Source organism: Rhinolophus ferrumequinum, chromosome 10 (genome assembly GCF_004115265.2).
Source record: "Rhinolophus ferrumequinum isolate MPI-CBG mRhiFer1 chromosome 10, mRhiFer1_v1.p, whole genome shotgun sequence".
NCBI classification, from domain to species: Eukaryota; Metazoa; Chordata; class Mammalia; order Chiroptera; family Rhinolophidae; genus Rhinolophus; species Rhinolophus ferrumequinum.
In genome coordinates, this window is record NC_046293.1 from 19,345,414 (window position 1) to 19,371,781 (window position 26,368).

At 36.8% G+C, this 26,368-nt stretch overlaps 1 protein-coding gene across 9 annotated transcripts in view; it reads left to right on the top strand.

The window, feature by feature from the left end:
* ANKS1B (ankyrin repeat and sterile alpha motif domain containing 1B) overlaps positions 1–26,368 on the top strand; it is a 914,119-nt gene that overhangs the window by 524,923 nt on the left and 362,828 nt on the right. For 6 of the 9 annotated variants that reach the window (XM_033118713.1, XM_033118715.1, XM_033118712.1 and 3 more), the window contains exon 15: positions 18,863–18,969. In XM_033118713.1, the coding sequence (XP_032974604.1) occupies positions 18,863–18,969 (107 nt within the window). Of the gene's footprint in view, positions 1–18,164; positions 18,286–18,862; positions 18,970–26,368 lie in introns of those variants that run through there. The other 3 variants (XM_033118721.1, XM_033118719.1, XM_033118718.1) reach the window with 2 other exon arrangements.

A 26,368-nucleotide genomic window follows, 5' to 3' on the forward strand; every position in this document is an offset into this window, starting at 1 on the left:
ACTGAGATGATCTTTAGTATTTTATTTTTAAAAATTTATCCTAGGATCCAGAGGTACTGAGAAAGAGATTTCTTTTATTGACCATCAATTTTTTTAGATCTATGAGCAATTAATCATTATTTTATAGAAAGTAAAATATTGCTTACAAAACCAAAGGTAAGAAAAGAAATGAAATTACTGTTTTATGGTGTATCTTGGATCTTAGAGCTCAAGTTGGGCTCAGCAAAAGGTATATTTCCAAAATATAAAATACATTTTTTTTAATATTTGCAAAATATAAAGGGGTTATAGTCAAAAATCCAAATTTCAGGTACTGCTTGATCCTGAGGTCTCAAAAGAGTTTATTAGGACACAGCCTCTTTCTAATTCTCTGCTCTATTCTCTTCTGTGTTGGCTTCTTTCTCAGGTTCCAAAGTGGTGTGAATAAGACTGCCAACACCACCATTCCTATTCTTCACAATTTTATGTCCTGGGTGTACGGCACAGGGGAGGGGTAGTAAAAAATTATTTTGTTTAGAGTCTAACTTTTATTGTCCTGAATTTGGTCATGTGCTCAATCAACCCTCAGTGAAATGCTCTGGTCAGGGGGACATAAATGATGAGATGTATTAGTAATAGTATTAGTTATCTATTATTGATGCATAAAAAATTACCACAAAATTTAGCTTCCTAAAAGGACACACAGTTTTTAAAATATCACAGTTTTTGTGGAAAAGGAATCTAGGCATGGCTTAACTGGGTCCTTGCTTCAGGCTTTCTCACAAAGCTTCAGCCTACGTGTTAGCCAGGGCTGGGGCTCATCTGAAGGCTCAAGTGAGGAAGGATCCACTTCCAAGCTTACTCACATGATTATTGGCAGGTTCAGTTCCTTTTGGGCTGTTGGACTGAGGGCCTCTTTTCCTGGCTGGCTGTCAGACAATGGTTTTCCTCAATTCCTTGCCATGGGACTCAATAAAGCAACTTGATTCACCAAAGCCAGCAAGGGAAAGGATATTCTAGTAAGATGGAAGTCAGAATTTTTGTAATCTGATCTTGGAAGTGACATACACACAGTGTTGAGGTATTCTGTTGGTTAAAAGCAAGTTGCTCAAGGAGCAGGACAGTTGCATAAAGCTATTAATACCAGGAAACAAGAATCAGTGGGCCCAGCTTACAAGCCACCTACCACACCACATTTGAGTCACATGTCCATCGCAAAAGGTGCTGTTCAAGAAACTCTTTCCAAAGCACAGGAACTGAGAGTGAGTGAGGAGGAAAGTGTAAAACTGGGATCTTATCAGAAGAGAGGGATGGATGGTATGTGGTCAAAACAACTGTTCATGACATATTCCCAGGTGTGTCTCTGAGTTCTTTAGAAAAGAGAAAGGAAACTCTTTTTCTAGCTCCATGACTTTGAGTGATTATGAATCTCAAAGCTTATTTTAGATTATCTAATTATGTGTTTATATTATGGGATAAAGATGTTTTGGTCTGTTAATTCAACATTTCGAAGCCAGCTCTGTTCCTTTTTTATTTCGAGTTTATATTATAATTTTCAGCCAATACCTCTATATGAAATAGATTAAAATTTCTGTTTGTGAATTTGCTGAGATTGTCTTCAGTGTGGAGGATCAGATGTAGGCTTGAGGTTCAAATTTTCTCAAAACTCATCCCACTTTACCCAAAGAAGCATTTTATGGTTGCTGAGAAAATTAAGCAAACCTAAGTCTTTAGCCCTGAGTTTTCAGGATTTTAGTAGAAAATGGAAATAAGTATGAACTTTGAGGTTAAAAATATTTTGAGGGTGCTTCCGTTTTGTAGAGATCGTAGATTTACTTGCTGACTTTATCAAGAAAGTAAACAAGCCTTCATCACAGCAGGCATTTACCATATCAGGAGATTTCGTCACAGTTAAAACTGTCACGCTAAGAAGAGTAAATGAATTCAGTGCCTTATCTGTTTTCATACTTAATCACAATGCATCTGTTAAAGAATGATGGGTGTTAAATCTAACCCCGAGTTTCTCGATGAGTTCTTTCAAAATCATGGATTTCATGGATTTTGGACAGACTCAGCAACTCGATTTTTTGAAATTTGCTTATGACTCAGGAGCCAATTATTAATAATATCATTATATATGTATTATGTTTATTATAAATATCATTATAGCTAATGTTTATTATTAGTGAATGTTTTTATTATTTTCACTAATATTTGTTCAGTGCACTTTCCATATTTATCAATTCTTTTCATCTTCACATCTTTTAAAAAAAAATCATGTATTAATTTCCTTTTTACCACTTTGTATACATGTGCAGAACACAAAGGAAATTTGGTATTGTCCTTCTGGAAATCAAAGAGTGCTCATTTGCCATGATTATCTAGCTAAGTTTGAACCAATTAGATTGAGGTCTTGTCTGTGGGAAGAATGAACCCTGTGTCTAACTCCTGCAGCTGAAGCATGGCGGGTAAAGGTCCTTTCACAGGAAATGTAATCAGCCGTTGAACCAGTGCTTACTTAGGAAGGTTCTAAGAGACTGAGGATATTTAGAATTTCCTCTACTTAAAGAACGTACCTTAAAATCTTTAGTTGGTAACCTTATTCGTCACCCCAATAAACTTTAATTAAAAAAACAAATCTTTAGTTGGATCATTTTGTTTGTTCGCTTTATAAGAGGGAGAGTCTTACAGGCTTCCTGTGTCTCCCTACTTCCAGTTTCTTCCCTGCACTATTCTGCTCTCACATCTTCCCAGATGATGTTTTTGTGGAACATAAATTTGATAGTATCTTTCTGTTCTTGAGAAAGAAAATAGTTACTCTTTCTCCTGGCATGCGACTTCCTTGATTACCTATCTCCTGCGTGCACACCTTGCCCCATTCCCTGCTGCATTTCCCTGCTTAGACATGCCCATAGAACCTTTGAATGGTGGCAATAATGAATCATTTTAATCATTTTCTATTCAAATATGCCTTTCCCTCATGTTATTCCCTCTGCCTGAAATACCATTGGATTCTCTACAGAAACAGAACCAATAGGATGTATGTATAGATATACATAAGAGGAGATTTATTACAGGAATCAGCCCACGTGATTATGGAGACTGAGAAGTTTTATAGTCTGCTGTCTGCATGCTGGAGAACCCGGTAGTGTAATTCAGTCTGAGTCCAAAGGACCGAGAATCTTGGATGCTAACTGTATTGTATAAGCCCTGGTCCCAGGTTGAAGGTCCAAAAACCAGGAGTGTGAATATCAGAATGCAGAAGATGAATGTCTCGGCTCAAGCAGAGAGTAAATCCACTCTGCCATTGACTTTTCATTCTAATAGACCCTCAACAGTTTGGTTGATGCCCACCCACAGTGGTGAGGGTGATCTTTACTCAGTCTCCAGACTCACGTGGGAATCTCCTCCAGAAACAGCCTCACAGACATGCCCAGGATTAATCGCTCTACACACTCTCTGAACATCCCTCAACGCACTCTAGTCGACACATAAAATTAATCATCCCAATCATCTCTGTTTTATTTGCCTCACAAACTCCTACTAAATCTTCAAGTCACAGATGAAATGAACTCTTCCATAAACTCTCTTGAGCTCTCCCCAAGCCAAATTAAGCATCCTTCCCTTCTTTCTACATTTTACGTGTTTTTGTACCCATCTGCATTATAGCTCTCCTCATCCTCCATGGTAATTTGCTTCCCACTAGACTATAGATCCTTGAAGGCAGGACAGGTTCCCTCTGCTCCCTGGGCCTCACACAGTGACGGGCGCACAGGAGGCCTCGATGACTTACGGCTATAATCAGCTTCTTCTCAAAGAAGATTCAAACATTTGCCAGACGCCTTGAAAGAAGGGGAAATGAGAATTAAATCAATGGAATTCCTATTTTTTAAAATCAGGTATGTTGTCTGCCAGAAGAATTTTTAGCATTTTAGACTTAAATTTCATTTCCCATTTTAAACCATATCCCCACACATAAGTTGTCAGATCTGTTTTGTAAAGGCTGGTATTTCTTAAGTGCTCCATGAAGTTTTTAGTTCAAAATAAAATTCAAGGTCTTCAGGGAAATTGAATCTGAGCTCCTGACTTCCCTTCGCATTTAAACATCAAACCATAATCTTGGAACATTTTCCTACTTAAATCTTGGCTTTATGATCCAGGAACTCTGTTGACCCACAACATTCTACAATTGTTGGAATGACTAACCTCCTTCCTTCTGTTGTCTTCCACCTCTGCTTTGCATTTCTGTTTGGAATTTCAGAATGGCTGTCCTTTTATCATTGGAAGAAGCCTTGTTCTTACTGCATTGTCTCTCTTCCTGATAATTTTCACTGTCAGTTTTTCTCCATAAGGAAAACAGATACGTAATTTATAATTCTCAGCACAGAGGACATTTAGGATTGGAAAAATGGGATACTGATACTTTTTAGTTAAAAAATAGAGTTGTTAGTCAGGATCTTTCTTAAATTACCCTGCAGGAACAAGCACTGATTACTCCCAGCTTCTACACCTCTATTATAAGCTATAAAAGACAGAAAAGTAAATTCACATACAGACCATCGCTCTCATTATGAGCCAAATGTGCAGTTTCTCCCCCAAATGTGGGCATAGCCTTCTGAATTCAGTGGACTTTTTTACCAGTCTCTTCAAAATGACCAGTCTTTATTTGAAATATATTGGTATAAAGAACTGATAGTCCCTTTTTTCAATTTTAAGCTAGGAATACGAACTGTTCTTTCTTGCCACTGTTTCTCCACTTCTTTCTTCTCTTTCCACCTTGAGATGGATGTGAAGACCAGGTTGGTTGGTGCTGAAGACTTGGTTATCGGTGCATTAGATAAGACAAAGCACCTAACTGATGTCATGGGTTTGGGGATTCTGCTCACAGTATAATTAGCTTTCCTCTGTTGTTTGGCCAGTCTGTTCACCCCATTCATTTTGTCTTTTGGAAACAAAGAACTGGGCAAGGAAAAGTGCTACTGGCTCAGGACCAGCCTCTTTGATTAAGGGACTGAATAAACAACACAAGTATATATTTTACTGGCAGTAAGGATAATAATATGTCAGTAAAAATAATAATATGTCCCTAGCATTTGAATAGCTCTTTACCATTCGTAGTGATTTCTCACATAATGTTATTTCATTTTAGCTTTAAACAAAACCATATAATGGGTGGGTTGAGGTATCACCCTCACTTTACTGAAGAATTCGGCCCCAGAAACTTGCCCAAGCAGAATGGTACTTTCTATTGTCCCATGATCCATCTCAAGAATATAGAAATGGCAAATATTTATGTAATAGAAAAGAACCCAAACTGAAACCCAGGTCGACTGGGTCCAGAGTCTGGGCTCTCTCCGACCGTGCTACACTACGAGGCAGTATATTCCTTGTAGAAACACAGCGCAGGCGTCCCTGCAGTGCAGACCCGAGAGGCTGAGCACCCCCGTGTGCAAACGACACTGACGCTGCCATCGGTTAGAACCCCAGAAAAGCCCTTTGTTATAGTGAAATAGAAATATCCAAGTGACAGGATTTACCCGTTCCTGCTATCTCTCATCATTCCTCCTGCCTTTTCTCATTGTTTTCCACTTTAGAATCCAAGAATAATGAATGTCAGATGAAGGGTGGGAAGGAGAATAAACAGAAAAATCGGGAAACCCTTTTAAAACAAACCTGCTGGCATGTGTACGAGTGAACATTCTCCCCCCACCAAAGGACCATTTTCCCATCCTGTGCACTTGGAACAGAGAAGAAGTAGAGAGTAGTGGCTAAAAGCTCAGGCTCTGGAACCAGGCTACCAGGGTTCTAGTCTAACTGGGTGACGTTAAACAACATATGACCCCATGTATGTTATTTTCATCCCCTGTGAAAGGAGGTGGTAACAGCAATACTTCACAAGGTTGTCGGGAAGGTAATAGAGCAAATACATCTAGAATGTTTAGAATCTGACCATAGTAAATGCATATTTGGTATTATTTTACATAATAAGATAACATATTTAAAAGACCAGAGATGTAAAAGACCAGTAGGTGCTCATTAAATATAAGTTCCCTTCCTTTGTATATGGTTTTAGATCACTGGAAAGACTCAGATTCGTTGAAAAGCATGTGCCTTATGTCAGTTACCTCGATGTCAGTTACCTTGAGAGGATAAACAGGTATTTATTACCTTTTTGAGAGGTTAGCCAGTTTCTTTCTTCCTTCTCTCCTTCCTTCTTTCCTTCCTTCCTTCCTTCCTTCCTTCCTTCCTTCCTTCCTTCCTTCCTTCCTTCCTTCCTTCCTTCTTTCCTTTCTTCCTTTCATTCTTCCAGAAGCTCTCCTTTATCCCTTCCTAAATACCATTTTCCTACTTAATGAATTTGATAACTGCCACCTCGGCCAACTCATTTTACCCACATTAACTGTTTAATCCATTTCACCTAACAGCACCTATTGAAACAGTGTATTAAGTTTCTCTTTTGCTCATGGAACCTGGAGTCACTTAAGCAGTTTTCTCAAATTCATTTCTCCTCTCTATATAGTCACAATAAAAAGTCATGTTTCTAAGTTTTAATTCCTCTAATCTTAAATGACACTTTGCGAATGGTAGACCCGTTTTCTCCACCAGCCTATAAATTGCATTTGTGCAGAGGTGTTCAAAGGTATATCCTTACCTCCTAGCAAAATGCTTGGAACAAGAGGTACTTTATAAATATTTGCTAAAGGTATCAGTCAATGCTGAAGGAATGAATAAAATATGAAAGAAGCATCCTCTCCCCCAATTAGCTAGAACCAAATTAGGAGATGTCTGAAATGAATGAGAATATTAGCTGCTTTCTACTTTTAAAAGAGAAAAATAATTTTAGAAGCCTAAACTGATATTATGGATTTAACTTAATACAATTAGTTTTCAGACTGGAATATGTACACATTCGTCTCAGTCTCCTAGGCCTTCAGTGGCTACACAATGTGCAGTGAGAACAGTTAAGAACTTGTCAAAATTAAGCTAGTACTCCACCCTCTAGTATTACTATGCCATTACAAAAGAGAGCAGGATATGGGGCTTTGGACTTGCTGTTCCCACTGCCTCAAATTCTCTTTTCCTACATACCAGAACGGCTGTCTCCCTCACTACATTCCAGTCTCTGTTCAAATTTCACCTTTTCAGAGAGGCATTCCCTGATAATTTTATCTAAAATAAGTCACTTCCCTCCCTCACCATTTTTCTTTCCTTTTCCAACTTTTGAAAAAACCTCTAAAGCTAGGTTTATTGAAGTATAATTGACCCACAATACACGCACAAATTTAAAGAGTACAATTTGGTGTTTGACAAAATGGATATGCGTTCACTTGTGAAACATCACCACAATCAAGAAAATAAACATCTATCACCTCCAAAAGTTTCCTCATGTCCCCTTGTCATCCCTTCCACTCTTCTTCCCATTCTCAGGTAGTCACCAATCTATTTTCCATCACTGTACATAAGTTGGCATTCTCTAGAATTTTATATAGATGGAATCATACAAAATGTAGTGGTTTTTTTTGGGGGGGGGCTCTGATTTCTTTTACTCTACAGAATTATTTTTGCATTCATTCTTGTGAGGCATGCGTGAATTGTTTCCTTTGTATTGCTGAATACGATGGTATGAATATACTACAATTTGTTCATCCATTCACTCATTGGTGGACATTCCTGCTGTTTCCAGTTATTGGCTGCTATGAAAGTTCATGTATGAAAGTCTCTGTCTGGTACATGCTTTCATTTCTCTTGGGTAAATACCCAGCAGAATAATATGCATAGCTGGGTCGTGTAGTAGATGTATATTTGACTTTTTAAGAAATTATTTCCCAAAGTGGTTGTTCCACTTTACATTCCCACCGGCAGTGTCTTGACAGTGCCAGTTGGTCCACATCATGTCTCCCTTGGTGAGATCAGCCTTTTTAACTTTAGACATTCTAGTAAGAGATATCACAGAAGGGTTTTCATTTGCATTTTCCTCATGTTTAATGATGGACATTTTTCATGTGCTTATTTGCCATCCATATGTCTTTTCTGGTAAAGTGCCTGCTCAAATCTTTCGCCCATAAAAAAAGATAATAATTTGTTGTTTCCTTGTTACTAATTTTTGAGAGTTTGTTATATATTCTTGATACAACTCTATTATCAGATATAATTTGTAAAAGTTTTCTTCTAGTCAGCCGTTAGTCCTTTCATTCTCTTAACAGTGTCTTTCAAAGAGTAGAATTTTTAAATTTTGATTTTAAATTGTAAATTTCTAAATTCTAATGGTCGTTGTTTTTCACTTTTTCTTTTAGAATTGTGCTTTTGTAGCTTAACCCACGTTCAAGATTTTCCCTAAACTATTTTCCCAGATTTTCTTCTAGAAGTTTTATAGTTTTAGACTTTTACATTTAGGACTATGATATATTTTTTGCTAATTTTCATATATAGTGCAAGATATGGATTGAAATCTTTTTTTTTTTTTGCATATGGATTGCCAGTTATTCCAGCATCATTCATTGAAAAATCTCTCCTTGCTCCACAGAATTGCATTTTCACCTTGTCAAAAATCAATTGTCCTTCTCTGTGTCCATTTATTTCTTAACCCTCCATTCTTCTGCGGATCTAGTTGTCTATCTTAAGACCAACACCCCCATAGCTTTATATTGTCTTAAAGTCAAGTAGTATACCTTCTCCAATTTTGTTCTTCTTTTTCAAAGGTATTTTGGTTATTCTTGGTCCTTTGCATTTCCGTATGAATTTTAAGAGAAACGTGACAATTTCCACAAAAAAAAGTTTTTAAGCCTCCAAGGAGTTTGATTAGGATTGCATTGAATCTATTGATCAATTTGGGAAGAACTGACATGTTAACAATGTTCAATCTATGAATATGATTTATCTTTCTATTTATTTAGGTCCTATATGATTTCTTTCAGCAATGTTTTATAATTGTAAGTGTACAGGTCTGGCACATTTTTTGACACATTTATTTCTTAGAATTTCCTGTTTTATATGCTGCTATAATTTATGCTAATTTTTATTTTAAGTTCCGTTTATTGTTAGTAGAAAGCAATACAGTTGGTTTTTATATATTGATCTTGTATTCTGCAAATCTTGCTAAACTTACCTATCCTGGTGGATCTCATAGGATTTTATACATAAACAATCATGTCATATGAGAACAGAAACCATTTTTCTTACTCCTTTCAATCTGGACATTTTATTTCTTTTTCATTTTTTGTGCTGGCTAGAAGTCCAGTACAATGTTAGATAGAAGTGGTGAGAGTAGACATCCTTGCCTTTCTTTTCTGAACTTAGCAGGGACACATTCAGTCTTTCACAATTAAGTGCTTAAAGATGCCTTTTCTCAGATTAGAAATTCCTCTCTAGTTTTCTGAGAGTTTTTGCCAAGAGTTTTTATGAGGAATGGTTGTTGGATTTTGCCAAAGGATTTTTTTTCTGCATCACTTTGAGGATTATATGGTTTTTTCTTTAGTAGTTAACATGGTGAATTATATTAATTGATTTTTGAATCTTAAAGAAATCTTGCATTATTGGGATAGACCCAACTTGGTCGTGTTTTATGACCTTTATATTATTGAATACTACTGGCCAGATTTCGTTAAGAATTTTTACATCTATTTGCATGACAAACATTGGTCCATGGTTTTCTTTTCTCATGATATCTTTGTCTGATTTTGTTATCAGAATAATGCTGACCTCATGGAATAAATTGGCAAGTTATTTTTTTCAGTTTTTGGGAGGAGTTTGGATAGAATTGGAATTATTTCTTCCTTATATATTTGGTAGAATTCACCATTGAAGCCATTGATGAGGCCTAGTGTTTTCTTTGTGCAAGGTTTTAACTATAAATACAGTTACTTTTATATAGAGATATTCAGTTAGTAAGCTCTTCATGAGTGAGCTTTGATAGTTGTCTCTTTCAGTAACTTTTTCCATTTCACCTAAGTTTTTGGCTTTATTGGTATGAAATTATTCATATTTCTTTATTATCCTTTTTAATGTCTACAGAATCTGTAGGGTTATCATTTCTCCCATTCTTAATATTAGTAAATTGTGTATTCTCCTTTTCCTCCTGATTAGCCTGACTAGTGCTCTATCAGTTTTATTGATTGTCTCAAATAATAGCTTTTAGTTTCTTTGATTTTTCTCTATTGATTTTCCTTTTTTCTACATCATTTATTTCCATTTATTTTCATATTTCTGCTTACTTTCAGGATTTTTTTTTCCTTTTCTCATTTCTTAAAGTAGATACTAAGATTATTGATTTGACATTTTCTTTCTTTTCAATATAGGTATTTAATGCTGTAAAATTCTCTGTAAGTACCACTTTAGCGACATCTCACACATTTTAATATGCTGTACTTGTATTTTCATTCAGTTCAAAATATTTTCTGAGTAAATAAGAAGGTAGTTTAATAAAACCACAAATGGAAACAGAAATCTCAAGATGGAGCAGGTTATAAAGATATAAAACAGTAGTGATCAATGAATCTTTATAGTAATAAAATACAAATTGATATAATAAACACATTGAGAATATTCAACATAAATGTTAAATAAGGGTTCATTAAATAGAAGGAATGTAGGATAAAAAATTCTAGCAATATAATAGAACAAATTTTTCTAAATCTTTATCAGCAAAACCTAAGAATTGGTTGGGAATGGGACAGATAGGTAAAGGAAAAGCATTTTGGAAATTGTAACATGTGGTTGTAGGAAAGGGAAAATAGAGAAGAAAAAATATTCTGAAGGTCTAATTTTACTGGAGTAGAACAGGAGCAAGATGTCTTGGTGGGGGAAAAGTTGGTATCTTATTTTTAAATATTGTACAAAAGTGTTTGTCTGATATTTAGAGCAGCGAAAAGTAAAATAATCATGATGGGTAGAGAAGTATCATAAAATTTCAAAGTTAAAAAGAAAAAATGGAATGAATAGGAATGTCACCAGACTAACAAAAATGAAGAAAAGGAAAATAAGGAAACAAAAATGTAAATAATTGTAAACATAAACTAAGATGAAATGATTAAAATCAAGCATGACTGTCATTGTGTTTGTCCTTTAAAGTGTAAACCACTAGATTGTAGTATTTTTAAATGCTAGATTAAAAAATATTTACAGTTAGAGGCTGTAAAATATAGACATATTTTAATGATATTTTAAAAAGTTAAAGATAATGGGGTAGACACCAAAAACATGATCCATAAAAGTAAAAATTAATAAATTGGGCTACATCAAAATTAAAAATTTTTATCTTTGCAGGAAATGGAAGATAGATAGGCTACAGACTAGTAGAAAATATTTGCAAATCAAAAATAAAATATCCAACAAATATTTTGTATCTAGAATATATAAAGAGCTCTCCAAATTCAACAATACAAAACCAAATAATCCAATTAGAAAATAGGCAAAAGAAATGAAAAGACATTTTACCAAAAGGATATGCAGACAGCAAGTAAACCATGAAAATACATTCAACATCATTAGTCATGAGGGGATGCAAATTAAAACCACAAGGAAGTATTACCATACACCTATCAGAATGGCTAAAATTAAAGAAAAAAACAAAACAGTGATCACACCAAATTCTAGTGAAGATGCAAAGAAACTTGATATCTCATACATTGCTGGTGAGAATGTAAATTGGTACAACCACTCTGGAAAATAACATGACAGTTTATTATAAAATGGAACATGTGTTTACCACATGACCCAGCAATTGCACTTTTGGACATTTATCACAGAGTAATGGAAACTTATGTTCACACAAAAACCTGTATACCAATGATCATAGCGGCATTATTAATAGTTGATAGAAGCTAGAAGCAACCCAGATGTCTGGTGAATTATTAAGCAAATTGTGGTACATCCACCCATGGAATACTACTCAGCAGTAAAAAGAAATGAGGTATTGATACATGGGATAACTTGTATAGATTTCCAGGGAATTATGCTAAATCAAAAATCCTAAATCTTACATACTAAATGATACATATAACATTCTTTTTTTTTAAATTAAAGTTTATTGGGGTGACAAGTGTTAGTAAATTTATATAGCTTTCATTCTTGAAATGACAAAATGATAAAGGTGGAGAACAGATCAGTAATTGCTAGTGGGAGAGGGAGGGAGAGGCCCACGGCTATAAAAGAATAGCAGGAAGGATCCTTGTGATGGTACTATCTTTATCTTGACCATGGTGATGGTCACGTGATCTGCATGTGATAAAATTACATAGAACCAAACACACATACACACAAATGAGTGCATGTAAAACTGGTGAACTCTGAATAAGATTAGTGGATTTTATCAATGCCAACTGCCTGGTTGTGATATATTATAGGTGTATAAGATGTTACCACTGGAGAAAACTGGGTGAAATCTATACAGAGTCTCTCTTTTATTATTTCTTATACTTGCATGTGAATGTAAAATTCCTCAAAATAAAAAGTTTTTTAAAAAGAAAGTGAAGGGGTGGTCCTAGAGATATCAGGCAAAGAAATGAATAAAGTGCAGTGCATCTACATTATGGACTATTATGCAATTATTTAAAAGAATAAATTACAGCTTATCATTTGCTTGGTAGAATTTCCATAATGCTTTGTTGAATGAGAAAAGTAATTTTCAGAAAGTAAGTGTAATATGATTCTATAATTATGAAATAATGTCCAGAACTACCCACACATAGAAGTATACATATTTGTTCTCATCTATATATGTTTTTGAGAAAGAGATTTGGCAATGGGTGATACATGAAAGAAACACAGTTGTTTGTTTAGATGAATTACCTTGAGGAAGGAATGGATGACCCAGGTGGTATGGAGGAACTGGGTGAAGAACCAAAAAAATGGAAAAAGAAAAAAGAGAGCACTAAAATTACCAATATATTTAAACAATAACAGTGTATACTTACACGCAATTATGTATGTGTGTTATGTTCTTATAAATTTAAAGAAAATGTAAGAATTATTTTTATTATTTTATAATTTTATTATTAGTCAATAATTATAAATTTATTGAGATACAATTTATATATCTTTCAATTCACCCATTTAAATCGTACAGTTCAGTGGTTTTTTTAGTGTATTCACAGAGTTATGCGACTATTGCCACACACAAAAACCTGTATACCCATGACCAACATTTTTATCACCCTATAAAATAAACCCTACATTCATTAACAGTCACTCACCTTTTACCCCCAAGCCCCTCTCCCTAGCCCTAGGCAACCAGTAATCTGCTTTCTGTTCCTATACATTTGTGTATTCTGGACAGTTCATGTAAACAGAATCATATAATATATGGTATTTTGTGACTGGCTTCTTTCACTTACCATAATGTTCATTCATGTTGTAGTATGTGTTGTAGTATCTGTCAGTACTTCATTTCTTTTTTTTTTGGGGGGGGGAGGTGGGGATGTTGAGGAACAGTGTGTTTCTCCAGGGCCCATCAGCTCCAAGTAGTTGTCCTTCAATCTAGTTGTGGAGGGCGCAGCTCAGCTCCAAGTCCAGTTTCCATTTTCAATCTTTAGTTGCAGGGGGTACAGCCCACCATCCCATGCGGGAATTGAACCAACAACCTTGTTGTTGAGAGCTCATGCTCTAACCAACTCAGCCATCAGCCACCCCTCCAGAAGCTGAGTGGCAGCTCGTTGTTTTCATTCTAGTTGTGGAAGGCTCAGCTCACTGGCCCATGTAGGAATCGAACCGGCACCCCTATTGTTCAGAGCTCGCGCTCTAACCAACTGAGTCATCCAGCTGCCCCAGCACTTCATTTCTTTATATTGTCAAACAGGATCCCATTTTATGACTATATCCCATGATATTTATCCATTCAAAGGTACAGACTTGTCCCTGTGCGCCATCATCGTGGGACAACAGTGGTCATAGCAGCGCTCTCTTTCTCTCTTTAATCTTCCTTTTAAGTTCTATGCCTCATTTGATATCGTACCCAGATATTAGGCTCCACTAATTGCCAGCTGATTGCTCTATTCTTTTTGACAGTTCCCTACGATATGAATTGTTCCAGAGTTGGTCCAGTTAAATTTGAGCAGGAATAGTTGTTGAGGCTAGCCTTCGAAATTTGTTCTGATTCCAGGAGGGCGCTTCTTAAATGTGTCTTTTCCTGGTTCTCTAAAACTAGTTGACCCACCATTTAGCTTATTGTCCTAATGCAGCTAGTAGTCTCCTTTTAATTGCTTATCATAAAAATCGCCACTGTTTTCAATAACCCAGTTAGGCTTGAACTTCCTCATACTCAATTTCAAATAAAATCAATTCCTTGGAATAGAACTCTCTGTACTTAGAGCTCTCTGTACTTAGGGACTGACTCTCCCCTTTGGCAAGCCTTTGAACCACTGTTCTGGGCAATGGGTAGAGATGGTAGCCTCTGGTCTTCTCATCATCTTAGCTTGCCTATCTGGACATGGAACGTCAGCCCTACAGTTACATTGGGATGAGGGCCGAGAGGACCTCACTAGTCTCTGCCTGCCACCACCATGATAGCACCTCCACTTTGTGAATGGGGGCTGGCTAAACAAAGAGAACCCATGACATCTCAGCCACACTCGCCAGGAATTTAACCTGTGCAGCTTGGCGTTAGAGTAGATTAGAAATGTTGCTGGCCTGCCCCTTTTGATAAGATGTCATAGCCCATGGATGGGAGCTGAGAAGAGAGGGAGCCTCGCCCTCTTGGACACACCCACCCAGAGTGGAGTCTCTTTCAAGCTGAACTGGGGAGGGATGGGAGGGAGGAAACAAGTCATGGCGCCAGTGCCATAGATTCTGTCTGTTCTTACCAAGTTTCAGTAGATTTTCTTGAATAAATATTTCTTCATCCTCTATGTTCTTGAGACAATTTCCAGAGACTCTAAATGGTTGTTTTGTTTTGTTTTTATACAGTTTTTAGCAGTTATGTTTGTTTGGCTTGGGATAGGGTGCATGGAGCTCTTCGCATTGCCATTCTGGAAGTTGGAACCCCCAGAATTAATTTTTAAAAGACTGTGTGAAAGGAAATTCCTGGTTTTATCACACATTCTGAGTTTCAATTCCCTTATCTATTAATGGGGATAATAATCCACGCCACGCTGCTTAGGACAGAGTAGCCCTGAATAACTATTAGTTTCTTCTTTCCCTCCTCTTATCTCACTTTTGGGACTTAGGGAAGTTCTAGTTGAATGAAGGTGCCTGCCAATAATGTGTTGTTACACCTTAAGGATTTTAAGACTCCAAGTAAGTATTTCAAGTAAATTAAACATATATTTAAGCACTCTTAAAAATGATCTTCATACCTGGACCAGCATTCTTTCAGAGGTTTGGTTCATGAGAAAATACTTTTAACAAAAACCACAGCATGACTCAAAGTCTCTTTCTTTTTCTTCCCTCTCCCTCACTACCTCCCACTACCCCACTCTCTCCTAATTTACTTCCCTCCTGCATTATAACCTTTCACCAACACATGAGAATTACTGAGTAGGAATTGAATGATTGAATAGTTAAAAAAATAAAATTCAGTCAGTCTATGTAAAGATTTGTCAAGTGATTAGAAATTAGTATTCTCTCTGAGCCATGTTTTCATATAGTAGTCTGGACCTTGACAGAACCCCACTTCGATAGATAGATAGATAGATAGATAGATAGATAGATAGATAGATAGATAATTAAGAAATGAAAATTTTGTGAAAGTCATTTCCAATAAGTGTCTTCCTTCCTTCCTTCCTTCCTTCCTTCCTTCCTTCCTTCCTTCCTTCCTTCCTTCCTTCCTTCCTTCCTTCCTTCCTTCCTTCCTTCCTTCCAACAAAGATGATTTAAATCCTAAGATGTATGTGACATTCTTCTATGTACTTGGGCCCTGGTACGCATGTTAAGAGATGAGATGGGGTTTTAGGAGCTGACCAATCAGTATGTGTCTCACCAAGACAAAACATTATTGTGGTGTTTGTTCATTCTCCGTGTAGCTTATCTACCTAGTCATTAAAATGATCAGACAGAACAATATGGATATGACCCTAACAGAAGCTATAATTGATATTTACCTTTACTCCCCCTCATACCAGCTTTAGAGCTGGCCAAGGAGAGAGAATATTATGTTTTAAACTTCTTGTACAGGTGATGTTGAACAACCAGAATCTCTTAAAATTGATTTCTGAAAAAAAAAATTGATTTCTAAAGTGCTGCAAACTTTTTGACCTTCTTAAAGGATTTAGAGTCAATCAGGGATAAATTATCATCAAATAAGAGAGGATGAGGATGACAAACAAAAATCTGTACCGAAAATTTTATTTTGAAACCCAACTATCTTCTTTTATAAAGAATTCATATACTTGGGATAAATTTAAAAACAAAAGAAACAAATTTTTAAGTCAAAATGAGGAGGATTTTGTGTAGTTTGGATTGTGAAATTAAAATTACATTATGTGGTATAGCAGGTGCATACTGACTCCTTACTATGTGTAATATTAGCAAGACATATTCCTGATTCAAGGTATAAGTCTCACAAACAAAAAACTGTAATGTTAGTCAGAAAATATTTGTTATAATAGAGAATCTAAAGATGCCACTTCAGTCAGAAAAGGAAGAGATTTATTCCTGTTAGTCGGAATTAGAAAAGGTTTCATCAAGGAAGTGTCATGTGATCCAAAGCCAACAAAGAAGGGGCAGAAATGTGGGTACATAACAAAACTAGTCACACTATGTTCCAGGCAACCTTTAGAGACCAGTCAGTAATCCCACCTGACTGGAGCACTGGGAAAGAGAAATAAAGGTAGATGATTTGTAGTAGATCATGAAGACCCTGAAATGTTACCAAAGGAGTTGGCAGTTCATTTTGAAGCCAACTGAAAATCATGGAAGGGTTCTAGAAAAGGAAGTAATAAAACGGTATCTTAGAGAACTTCTTCTGACACCTACATGCACCATAGGTTTTAAAAATATCAGAGGTAAGAAGATCAATAGAGAAGCCATTGTCGCATTAGGCTAGGTGGCCCAACTAAGAGAGCAGAACCAAAGTGGATGGAAGTTCCACAAACACAAATAGAATCAAGGAAATAGATGCCAGAGACACTATGGTGAGAGATGCCTAGAGCTTGGGAACTGATGTCAGCTGTGCAAGAGGGAGCACACGATGTTTCGAAGTTTATTGTCTGTGTGTCAGGGAGGTTGACGATGTTCTTAAATAGAGAAAGGAAACAGAAAGATAAGGTTTGGGGAATGAAGAAAAATGATGTTTCATTTATTCGATAAATATTTATTGAGCATTTACTATGTGCCAGGCACTGTTCTGAGGGGATGAGAGTTATTTTAATTTTTAAAGCACTTTGTGTGGGAAAGGCACTGTTCCCAATCTGTGTGACTCCAAAGGCAGAGCTGGAGCCAGTGAGTAGGAGTCAAGTAGGAAGTAAAATATCTTTCTAATAAATGGAGTCTTCTTGATAAGTTGTAAGAGTTCTGTTACAGGCAGTATTCAGGCATAAATTACATGATATTCTTCCAGGAAGACTGTGACAGAGATTCCTGTGTAAGAGGGAACTTAGACTAACCTTTCTGCAAGTTCTTTCCTGAACTTAAGTGAGAGTCTGTTCTTTCTGATGATCTAGTCCTATGGGTTCTATTATTAATCTCTTATTTATCTCAATTATTAAATAAATTACTCATCTGTCTGCCATTCAGTAAAACTCACACATTTACATCTGTTATTCGTGAATTATTTCTGGTGAGGGCTCTTCTGCTTTAGTAAAAAAAAAAATTTCTACCCTGTAATGTTACCTTTACAGCTAATTTAGAATGGGAACCCTGGTAGATGGGGTTATAAATATCAGAGGAGAAAAGGATTTCTTGTGCCTAATAATATTTTTGTTTGGAAGAAGCCCTGCAAACAAGACATGAATTATCTTGACTTCAGGACTGCGATGCAGCTTCTGTGTTTTGCAGTAATTCAGAAAGAAATAAAAATCTCAGAGAGGTTCATTTTGACATAGCACGGTAAAGAAGGAGAATGATTATTCTCCAAACACTGTAACGCTTTCACTCAGAAACGTTTATCTGTGCTGCGAATGAAGAAGGAAGGGAATGGGAAAGGAAGAAAAGAAATGGAAAAAGGGAACCTGTAGTGAGTTCTGCTATAAGCTATAGCTAAAGCTTTGCATTTCCTGGTGTCTTTTGAAACGTAAAATTTCACAACAAACAGCTCTGTAACGTGTAACCAGTATGAAGATTCAATTCAGATCTAAGCCCTTTGGTTTGCTTTGGAATCTTGCTATTTTCTGCATCTGTTTTGACGGCTCTCATCATTCAAGATTGACGCTTGCATGGGTGTGTAGGAGGAAACAGCAGCAGCAGGCTTACAGCTTGCAGACAAAAAAAAAAAAATCTGCCTTATCTGATGGCTATTATTGAAAATGCGAGGTGTAGCCTGGGCTGGGTAATGAAGGGGAGCGAGCGAGGGGGAGCACAGAGCGCGGAGCTGCATACTGATGAGTGTAGGAGTACTTGATAAAAAGACTTCTGGCTGCTGGCCGTGCCTCGCTCATCGTGGAGTACTCCAACAATCACAGAACGCAGCCCAGCCTAAGCTGACAGCTTGATATGCCTTCTTCGGCTGCCTGGTTTTGGTGGCTGTATGACGTACTGGTCGGTAGTAAAGATTAATATGTGAGAAAATGTGGAGCTAGGAGCAAGTCATACTCCACAGCCTGCCTGGCAAACTATGTTTTACTTCTGACTTTGCTCTCTCGCTGAGAACATTCATCTGTCAAGCTGGCGGGCTCCTTTGATAGCAACTTTCCCAGGAGCATGATGTGGCAATGCCACCTCTCAGCCCAGGACTACCGCTATTACCCCGTGGACGGCTACTCCCTGCTTAAACGCTTCCCTCTTCATCCTCTTACAGGACCCAGATGCCCTGTCCAAACAGTGGGACAATGGTTGGAAAGCATTGGGCTACCTCAGTACGAGAACCACCTGATGGCTAATGGATTTGACAATGTGCAGTTTATGGTAAGACGCTCTCTGTGTCCACAGAGCTGCCTTTTGTCTGTCTTTGCTTCTTATGTGTCTTACACGGCTCAGAGGCAGCCTGATTTGCACGAAAACCGGTCAGTTTTATATGTGTAACTGCATCCGACCTTAGGACTGAACTTGCTATGTACATGTATCCACTTGCTAAAAAATGAGATCTGTAGGCATCCATGTACATATGTATTATGTGAATGAACCGGTGCGAGTACTATTTATAGGCAGTGAAAGAAGATTAACATTTACAGTCTCCCTGTCAATCTCTGTGTGATTTTTATAAATTTGTAATCTCGGAATACCCAGTTTGATTATCGCACTCTTCAGTTAATTCTAGATTCCTAAAACATATTATTTCGCTGGAACAGCAGCAGGTAGTGATTAATCAGACAATCTGTGATGTTTACCGTATGAAGATCATTTTTTTTCCCCTGATAATTGTTCGATAAGCAGTTTAGATTGTTTGGGCAACCTTTAGTTTGTTAGCAAACTGATTCAGATGGTCAGTTATGAAGAGCGTTCACTGATACATGCTGATTGAAGAGCATCAAAGTATTGTTTATTACCTTAGGTAGAAAACAAACACTTCCATCAATGAACTGTCAATATTTAGAAAGAGGCTAAGGGACTAAGTACATTCACATACTTCTGAATTCTGGTCTGCATGCAAACTTCTCAACTGTGTTGACTCCAAGAGAGGCAGGAGGATAGGGAGATGTGCAGACCCAGAATACAGCTTTCTAATCATTTACATACCTCCCCCAGTGCTCATCAGTTTCCCTTGTTAAGCGACGTCACTGTCCTTATTAATGTTCCTTGTTTTTAAGGTCCCATCACACGTATTACTGATCCCTAAATTTAGAGAGAGCCCCATAACATAGGCATGTAGCACACAGATGGCTTGTAGAAATAGTTAATAGCTATTTCTAAGTACTAGAAACACTGGGGCTGACACCTGAAGCTTTTTAATACCAGAACTGATAACAAAACACTGGGAGCTAGTCATGTCTTTTTATCTCCATTTGAGATCATTTTTCTCCATGCTGACTTGTAAATTTGAAAATTTCTCAAATTGTGGGACGTCTGCCTCTTCTCCAAAAATGTGTATGCCCCGTGAGTTTTTCTTTTCAAAGAAGCTACATAAATGTGTTAAGACATATGAGCTCTAAGTAATTGAATACAAAGAACTCTTTATGAACCTATTTTGTTTACAACGAGATATGCAGCTACTGGTATTTTTCTCGTGTTTAAGAATACCATTACTGATTAGACAGACAAGATATTGTAGATATTGAAATAGGAAAAGAGTGAAATTTCTTCCATTGCTATGAAAGTCTTAGGACACTGAGCAGATTTAGGACAGAATTAGGACACAAAACATAGGATACCACGAAGTAGAGGAACTATCAAAACAGAATGAAAATCTTTGTGTCGTTATTTATGTTTACTGCACATTTTGATAGGTATTCTTTCTCCCTATCTTCACTTGAGATAAGACTCTCATTTCTCGTTTCTATTCCTCAAACCCTTGTCTAAATTTATTCTGGTCCCATGAGAAGTTAGGTAGGTTTTTGGATTCTCTAGACTATTTGGCTGCTTTGAAAGATTTTAATTCAGCATAATTTTCCTCTGAATGTTAAACACTTTTGAGTAAATATAATCCCTATTTGAAAGCCTGGAACTGAAAGGTTAATCAAACAGGTTTTGAATAAGCATTTGGAGATGGTAAAAAAAATATATTCCTGAATGAAATATGTATAAGCACTCCAAAATGTATCTGGGAGGTAAAAATCCTGTACTTATGTGACAAAACCAAGGTCTGAGCTTCTCCGTAGATTTTGTCTTTTTTCAATTCCAAGTATTGTATATAATTTTCCAGAAATTAAGAAAGCATAGGTAATTCACATGAGTCAAATAGTTTTTTCATAAGACAGAATCAATGTTTAAAACTTTGAATTTTCATTTAGAGGAATTAGTTAATTATGAAAATGAAGCAAGTCATAAAATGGTGTCATCGATTATTGCTTTCTATACTGCTGTACACCATTTATTTGTTACTAGTATCATAAAAAAACAATTTCTACCTTTATAAAAAATATTTATTAATCTCCATAATCTAATTTATTTCATTACGAACTCAATTGAAACACTAGTATGATCTGCCCACTTTAAGAAACAGATTTCATTAATGTGGTGAAAAATCGGCTAGACCTGCTTAGTCTCCACTCGGTATCATATTCTAGCTTTTGTTTTTCTTGAAGCATATTCTGACCTGCATTTATTCATCCTGTTGCCTAAGCAACAAGCACCATACTCCTATAACTATAATGTAGTACAGGTCTTATTAGCTTTTTAGAACAAGACAGTAGAAACATCAAAAGGATATAATTAATGTTAGTTGAAACATCATGGTAGTACATATATGCATAGATATACTTTATTTCGGAAACACTCTCAAGAGTTAATTTTTCATTTAATAAGTATCCATTAATGAATGGGGGTTTTAAAGGGTCCATATAAGTAACTTTGAAAGTGTTTACTGAAATCTTTAACAAATTTTTTTTTGCTAACTCTGTTCGAAATACTCTCACACATAAACACGCTATATGATGGTTTATCCACACTGCTGTGATTAACTTCAATAAAAATTTCTTACATCAATTCCTAGACATGGTTAGAAAAGAGGGACACCCCTCCCCCCTTTATTTTTAAATATCTATAAGTTGTTGCTTCTCCTTTGGTCTCTTAATACTCATCCTTGATTTTTCTGATGCGTGAAATTTTTTCAATATCTGAAAGTTAAAAATTCTAAACTTTTTCTTTATATATCTGGTTCTGGTTTGTAGAATAGTTGTGCACACAGTTTTGACCCTTCCGTATCCTTAAATATATAAAACAAATGGAAATTGGTAAATCAATAAGTAGCTACAAAAGTACATTAGGTTACCTAAGACTTTGGGAAAGTCAGATCTATGTTGTAATCATAGATCTAAGTTGATCTATGTGTAATCAACACAGAGCCCTTTTAAGATTATCTAGGCCCCGCTCTACCTGTCCATCCCCTCGGAAGTCATCCATCAGTTCCCTCCTCGTTAGGCATGTCTACCTCCCTGCTACTCACTAGCCTCTGAAAATGCTGTGGTCCTCTGACATCCCACCTATTTTCCTCAAGTTTGTAACATATAGCATATGTCTAAGTTTCAAAGTTCCTTTTTTATGTTCACCAAGGAGTTTAGGTGTGAAGGCTACTATACAAAATGCATATGCTTCTTTGCTTTTTATTATACATGTTTGGACCATTATCTCTTTTTTCCAAGTCTGATGACTACTTCCTAAATTTTAAGTCTCAAACTATCTATTCTTTTCCTGATGACTGCTCGTTTGTACTCTTCCCCAGATCCTTTCCTGGACAGCTATTTCCTTTCCTTCGCCCTGTGTTTTATCCTCAATATTTGCCTTGTTTATGTAGCTTTCCTTAACAACACCAGTCCTCAGCAGCCTCTCTTTTCTCAGAACTCATGTGATGGTTGTATTTGGTCTGAAAAATTGCACTCGGCATGTCATTATTCATTCTCCAGAATTAAGAGTTAAATTTACACTTATGTGTATCTTGTCTCCCCAACTAGACTGGAAGCTCCTCAAGTCCAAGTTCTGTGTATTCAATTTCTTTGCCTTTCTCACAACTCCTAGAATAATGCTATGTACGTAGAAATCACCCATAAACACTGGAAGCACAGCAGAGTGTTGTAGATGGACCTCCAGCGTCATTTTTAATGTGGAAGCCTTGTTTTGCCAGGGGGAACATGGAGCACTAGTACCCTGCATTCATTCATGCCACCAATACTCCTGAAACATTTTTTATGTGCTAGGGACAGTGTTAATTATGAGGGATGTAACAGTGAACAATACGTGATCCTTGACCTCACGCGTCAGTCTTGCCCTCAGACCTATCATATTATTTGCATAAACTTTGTGCACACATTCCTTCATATGCTTACACACACACACTATATCGTGAGGATCTTGCCCCTCCTTCTTCCATGTAATCACTATCCTTTAACATGTTACTTACTAGCAATTGTTTTTCCAGCATCGAATTACAGTAGGCAATGGAAGAAATAAAATCTATCACAGCATGGAGTAAAGGAAGATACTGATAACATCAAAAAACTGACATTATTATGGTAGATTTAAACTCCAAAGACTGAGTTAAGAAGTTTATATTACTGGGAGGACTGACTCCTAACCTCACTAGGATAACTAGCTGACAGTTATATGTGTAAACTAATCAAAAGGGGAAAGAATGAAATTATACCAACTTTTTTTTTTTTTTTTTTTTTTAGCATCTGTGTGTTTGTAGCAATTGCCATCTCGATTGACTAGGAATGCTTTGACCATTATTATAATGTTCAAAATACAGCCTTTACAGAGTAAGAAATAAAAATAATACCAGGAGCCCTAGGTGAATTGGCATTTTTGTCCACGTGGGTGAATAGCATTCACACAGGACTTACTGAAGGTCAAAGTGAGTAGTGCCTATTAGATACTGAAGTGGAGCCCCAGAGTTCTTAGAAGTCATTCATTTGAACAAAAGATTTGAGCAAGATGGATCTTACAAGTATTTGAATAAAAATTTCCCCCATTTTTGTGGTGCATTTTGTACGCTAGTGGATTGACTTCTCTTTTCCTTTTACATAACTTTTCTGTAATAAGAGCACCCTTTGCAGTTGACCTGATAAAAATGACATTTTAAGTATCTTAGCAGCATAGCATGATCCAAGTAAGAAGTTAAACTTGTGAAGCAGAAAAATATATTGCCCCTGTAGGGTAAGAGTAATAACCTCCATGATGATTTCTTGTTGCAAATGTTGTTTAAGAACATTTTATAAAATTATTGAGATTTAAAGGTAGAAGAGAAAAACACCTTCCACCCTCCCTACACCTTCCTGTTTCTGAAACAGGCCAGGCTCTGTGTTGAGTGGGTGGCTTTCTATTGAAAGTGCAGCTATAATTTTCCAAATTCATTTAGGCCAGTAGTTACACACCCCCTTTTGGGATGGGAGGGGAAAAAACATCTTTTGTTTTTTCAATTACAGCCATTTAAAATCTATTGGTATCCAAAAGCAAAGCCAGGAGGGACTCATTCTTTATCTGGACAACAGCTTAATTACAAATATAATAGACAAAAGCCTCAAGTGGTGTGAGAGAGAACTAAAGTAAGACTTCTCATTTCCACTGTCTTGCTTCTGTATGTTTCGGTTTACTCATCTGTAAAATCAATCTAATGAGGATCTGGGAGAAATGTTCTTTGGGCTTGTTATTTAATATTTTGAGCTCTTTAAAGATGCAGGGTACAATATTAGTGCTGGCAGAGCCATTAATTCTTCTTGTAGATCTCATTAGCCATGGAAGGACACTGATTGCTCATACAGTAGAAAGTCAGACTTGAGGGCAAGTTCAAGGATGACCACCTTCGAAGAAGGGCTTTTGGAGATAACATTAGCCACAATTCTAATCTTGTGATTCTAAAGAGAGCCTTTACTTAAACATTACAATGTGCTGCCCCATTTTCTAATGCAGTAACTGCAACTCCCATCACTAACATGCTCACGTGCATTGTCCTTTGATTTAGTCCTGAGGCGTATTTGCATAATTTGATCTCCACTCTTGCCTCCAATGGCCAGGTATTGGGAATGAGGACTTTATTTCGTGAATCAGAAAATTTGTTAAAACTGCTGAATTAACAGACTCCTTTGAAGAAATTCAGCCACAATCATATTTCTTTGCGTCTTTAAAAGGACAGATCTCTCCAACAAGTGTTCAATGGCTGTGAACTTCATTTCCTGGTCGCCTCCATAACCCCTATCATCCTACTTGCTTCACAACTGTTCTGCTGAAATTGTTCTCTTTCAAGTCAGCTGTGGCATGCTTCTTGCCAAATCCTACCCCTCCTTTTTTCCCCTCACTTCATTTCTCTTTTCCCTCTTTACAATGTCTGATTTTTACTGCCTCCATGGACTTATTGAAATGGACTCCCTTACTGATATTTATTTGGGTTCTGTGACATTATACTGTCCTTTCCAATCATTTCTATTCTCCTAGCAGTCCTCCTGCCTCTAACTGTGGGTGGTGCTCTGCCTGTCTGGCTGTTAGGGAGACCATTGGTCCTCACAGACCCTCAGCTGTCCCTACTCTTCACCTCTTCACCTGGCTTCCAGTGCTGTCCAATTACTCAGCAAACATTTCCATACACCTGCATGCATGCATTTCCCATATTTCCCCGAAAATAAGACCTAGCCGGACCATCAGCTCTAATGTGTCTTTTGGAGCAAAAATTAATATAAGACTTGGTTATGTTATATTATATTATATTATATTATATTATATTATATTATATTATATTATATTATATTATATTATATTATATTATATATTATATTATAGTAAAATAAGACCAGGTCTTATATTAATTTTTGCTCCAAAAGATGCATTAGAGCTGATGGTCCGGTTAGGTCTTATTTTCGGGGAAACACAGTAGCACAGACCTGGCATAGAATAAATGCCCAACAAATGTTTAAGTATTAGTATAGCCAGAGTGATTTTTCTAAAGCACTCATTTGTTTTAGCACTACCCTGCTTAAAATACTTCAATGATTCTCAATTAGCTGTGGGAAAGCACATTTCCAAAATCCTTAACATGGCTTTCTCATCAGGATCTCTTATGACCTGCTTGGGCCCAACCTATTTTCCAACCTCATCTGTTACCATTTCCTTTCTGTGAAGTTCTGGAGAATTCTGTTTTTCTTTCCTTGCCTGGCCTTGGCACATGCTGCTCTCTCTGCTGAGAATGGTGTTCCTTCCCCTCTCAATTCCTTTTTATCTTTTAGTTTTTAGCCTAGTTGTCACTTCTTTTAGCTGTCACTTCTTCCCTGACCCTGTGAGTACTTCCTTTCTATAGTACCCTTTCTTACCACTTATCTCACCATATTACATGTGTACTTGTCCACCTACCTCCACCACCTATGCCACACACAAGCACTGGCAAGCTTGTTCTGTAAAGGGCCAGATGGTAAATATTTTAGGCTTGGAAAGCCACATGGTCGCTGTGGCAACTATTCAACTCTGCTGTTGTAGCGTGAAAGCTGCCATAGACAATACGTAAATGATAGGCATAGCTGTGTTCCAATAATACTTTATTTACAAAACCAGGCAGATTTGGTTCATGGGCCATCATTTGCTGCCCTTGCAAACAGGCAGATTTTTAACTCCTTGAGAATTGAAATATGCTCTGATCCTTTGTATCTTTAGGTACAACCCATGGCTCACATGTGTAGACACAGTAAACATTTGCTGAAAGGAGGAAGGAAGAAAGCAAGTAAGGATG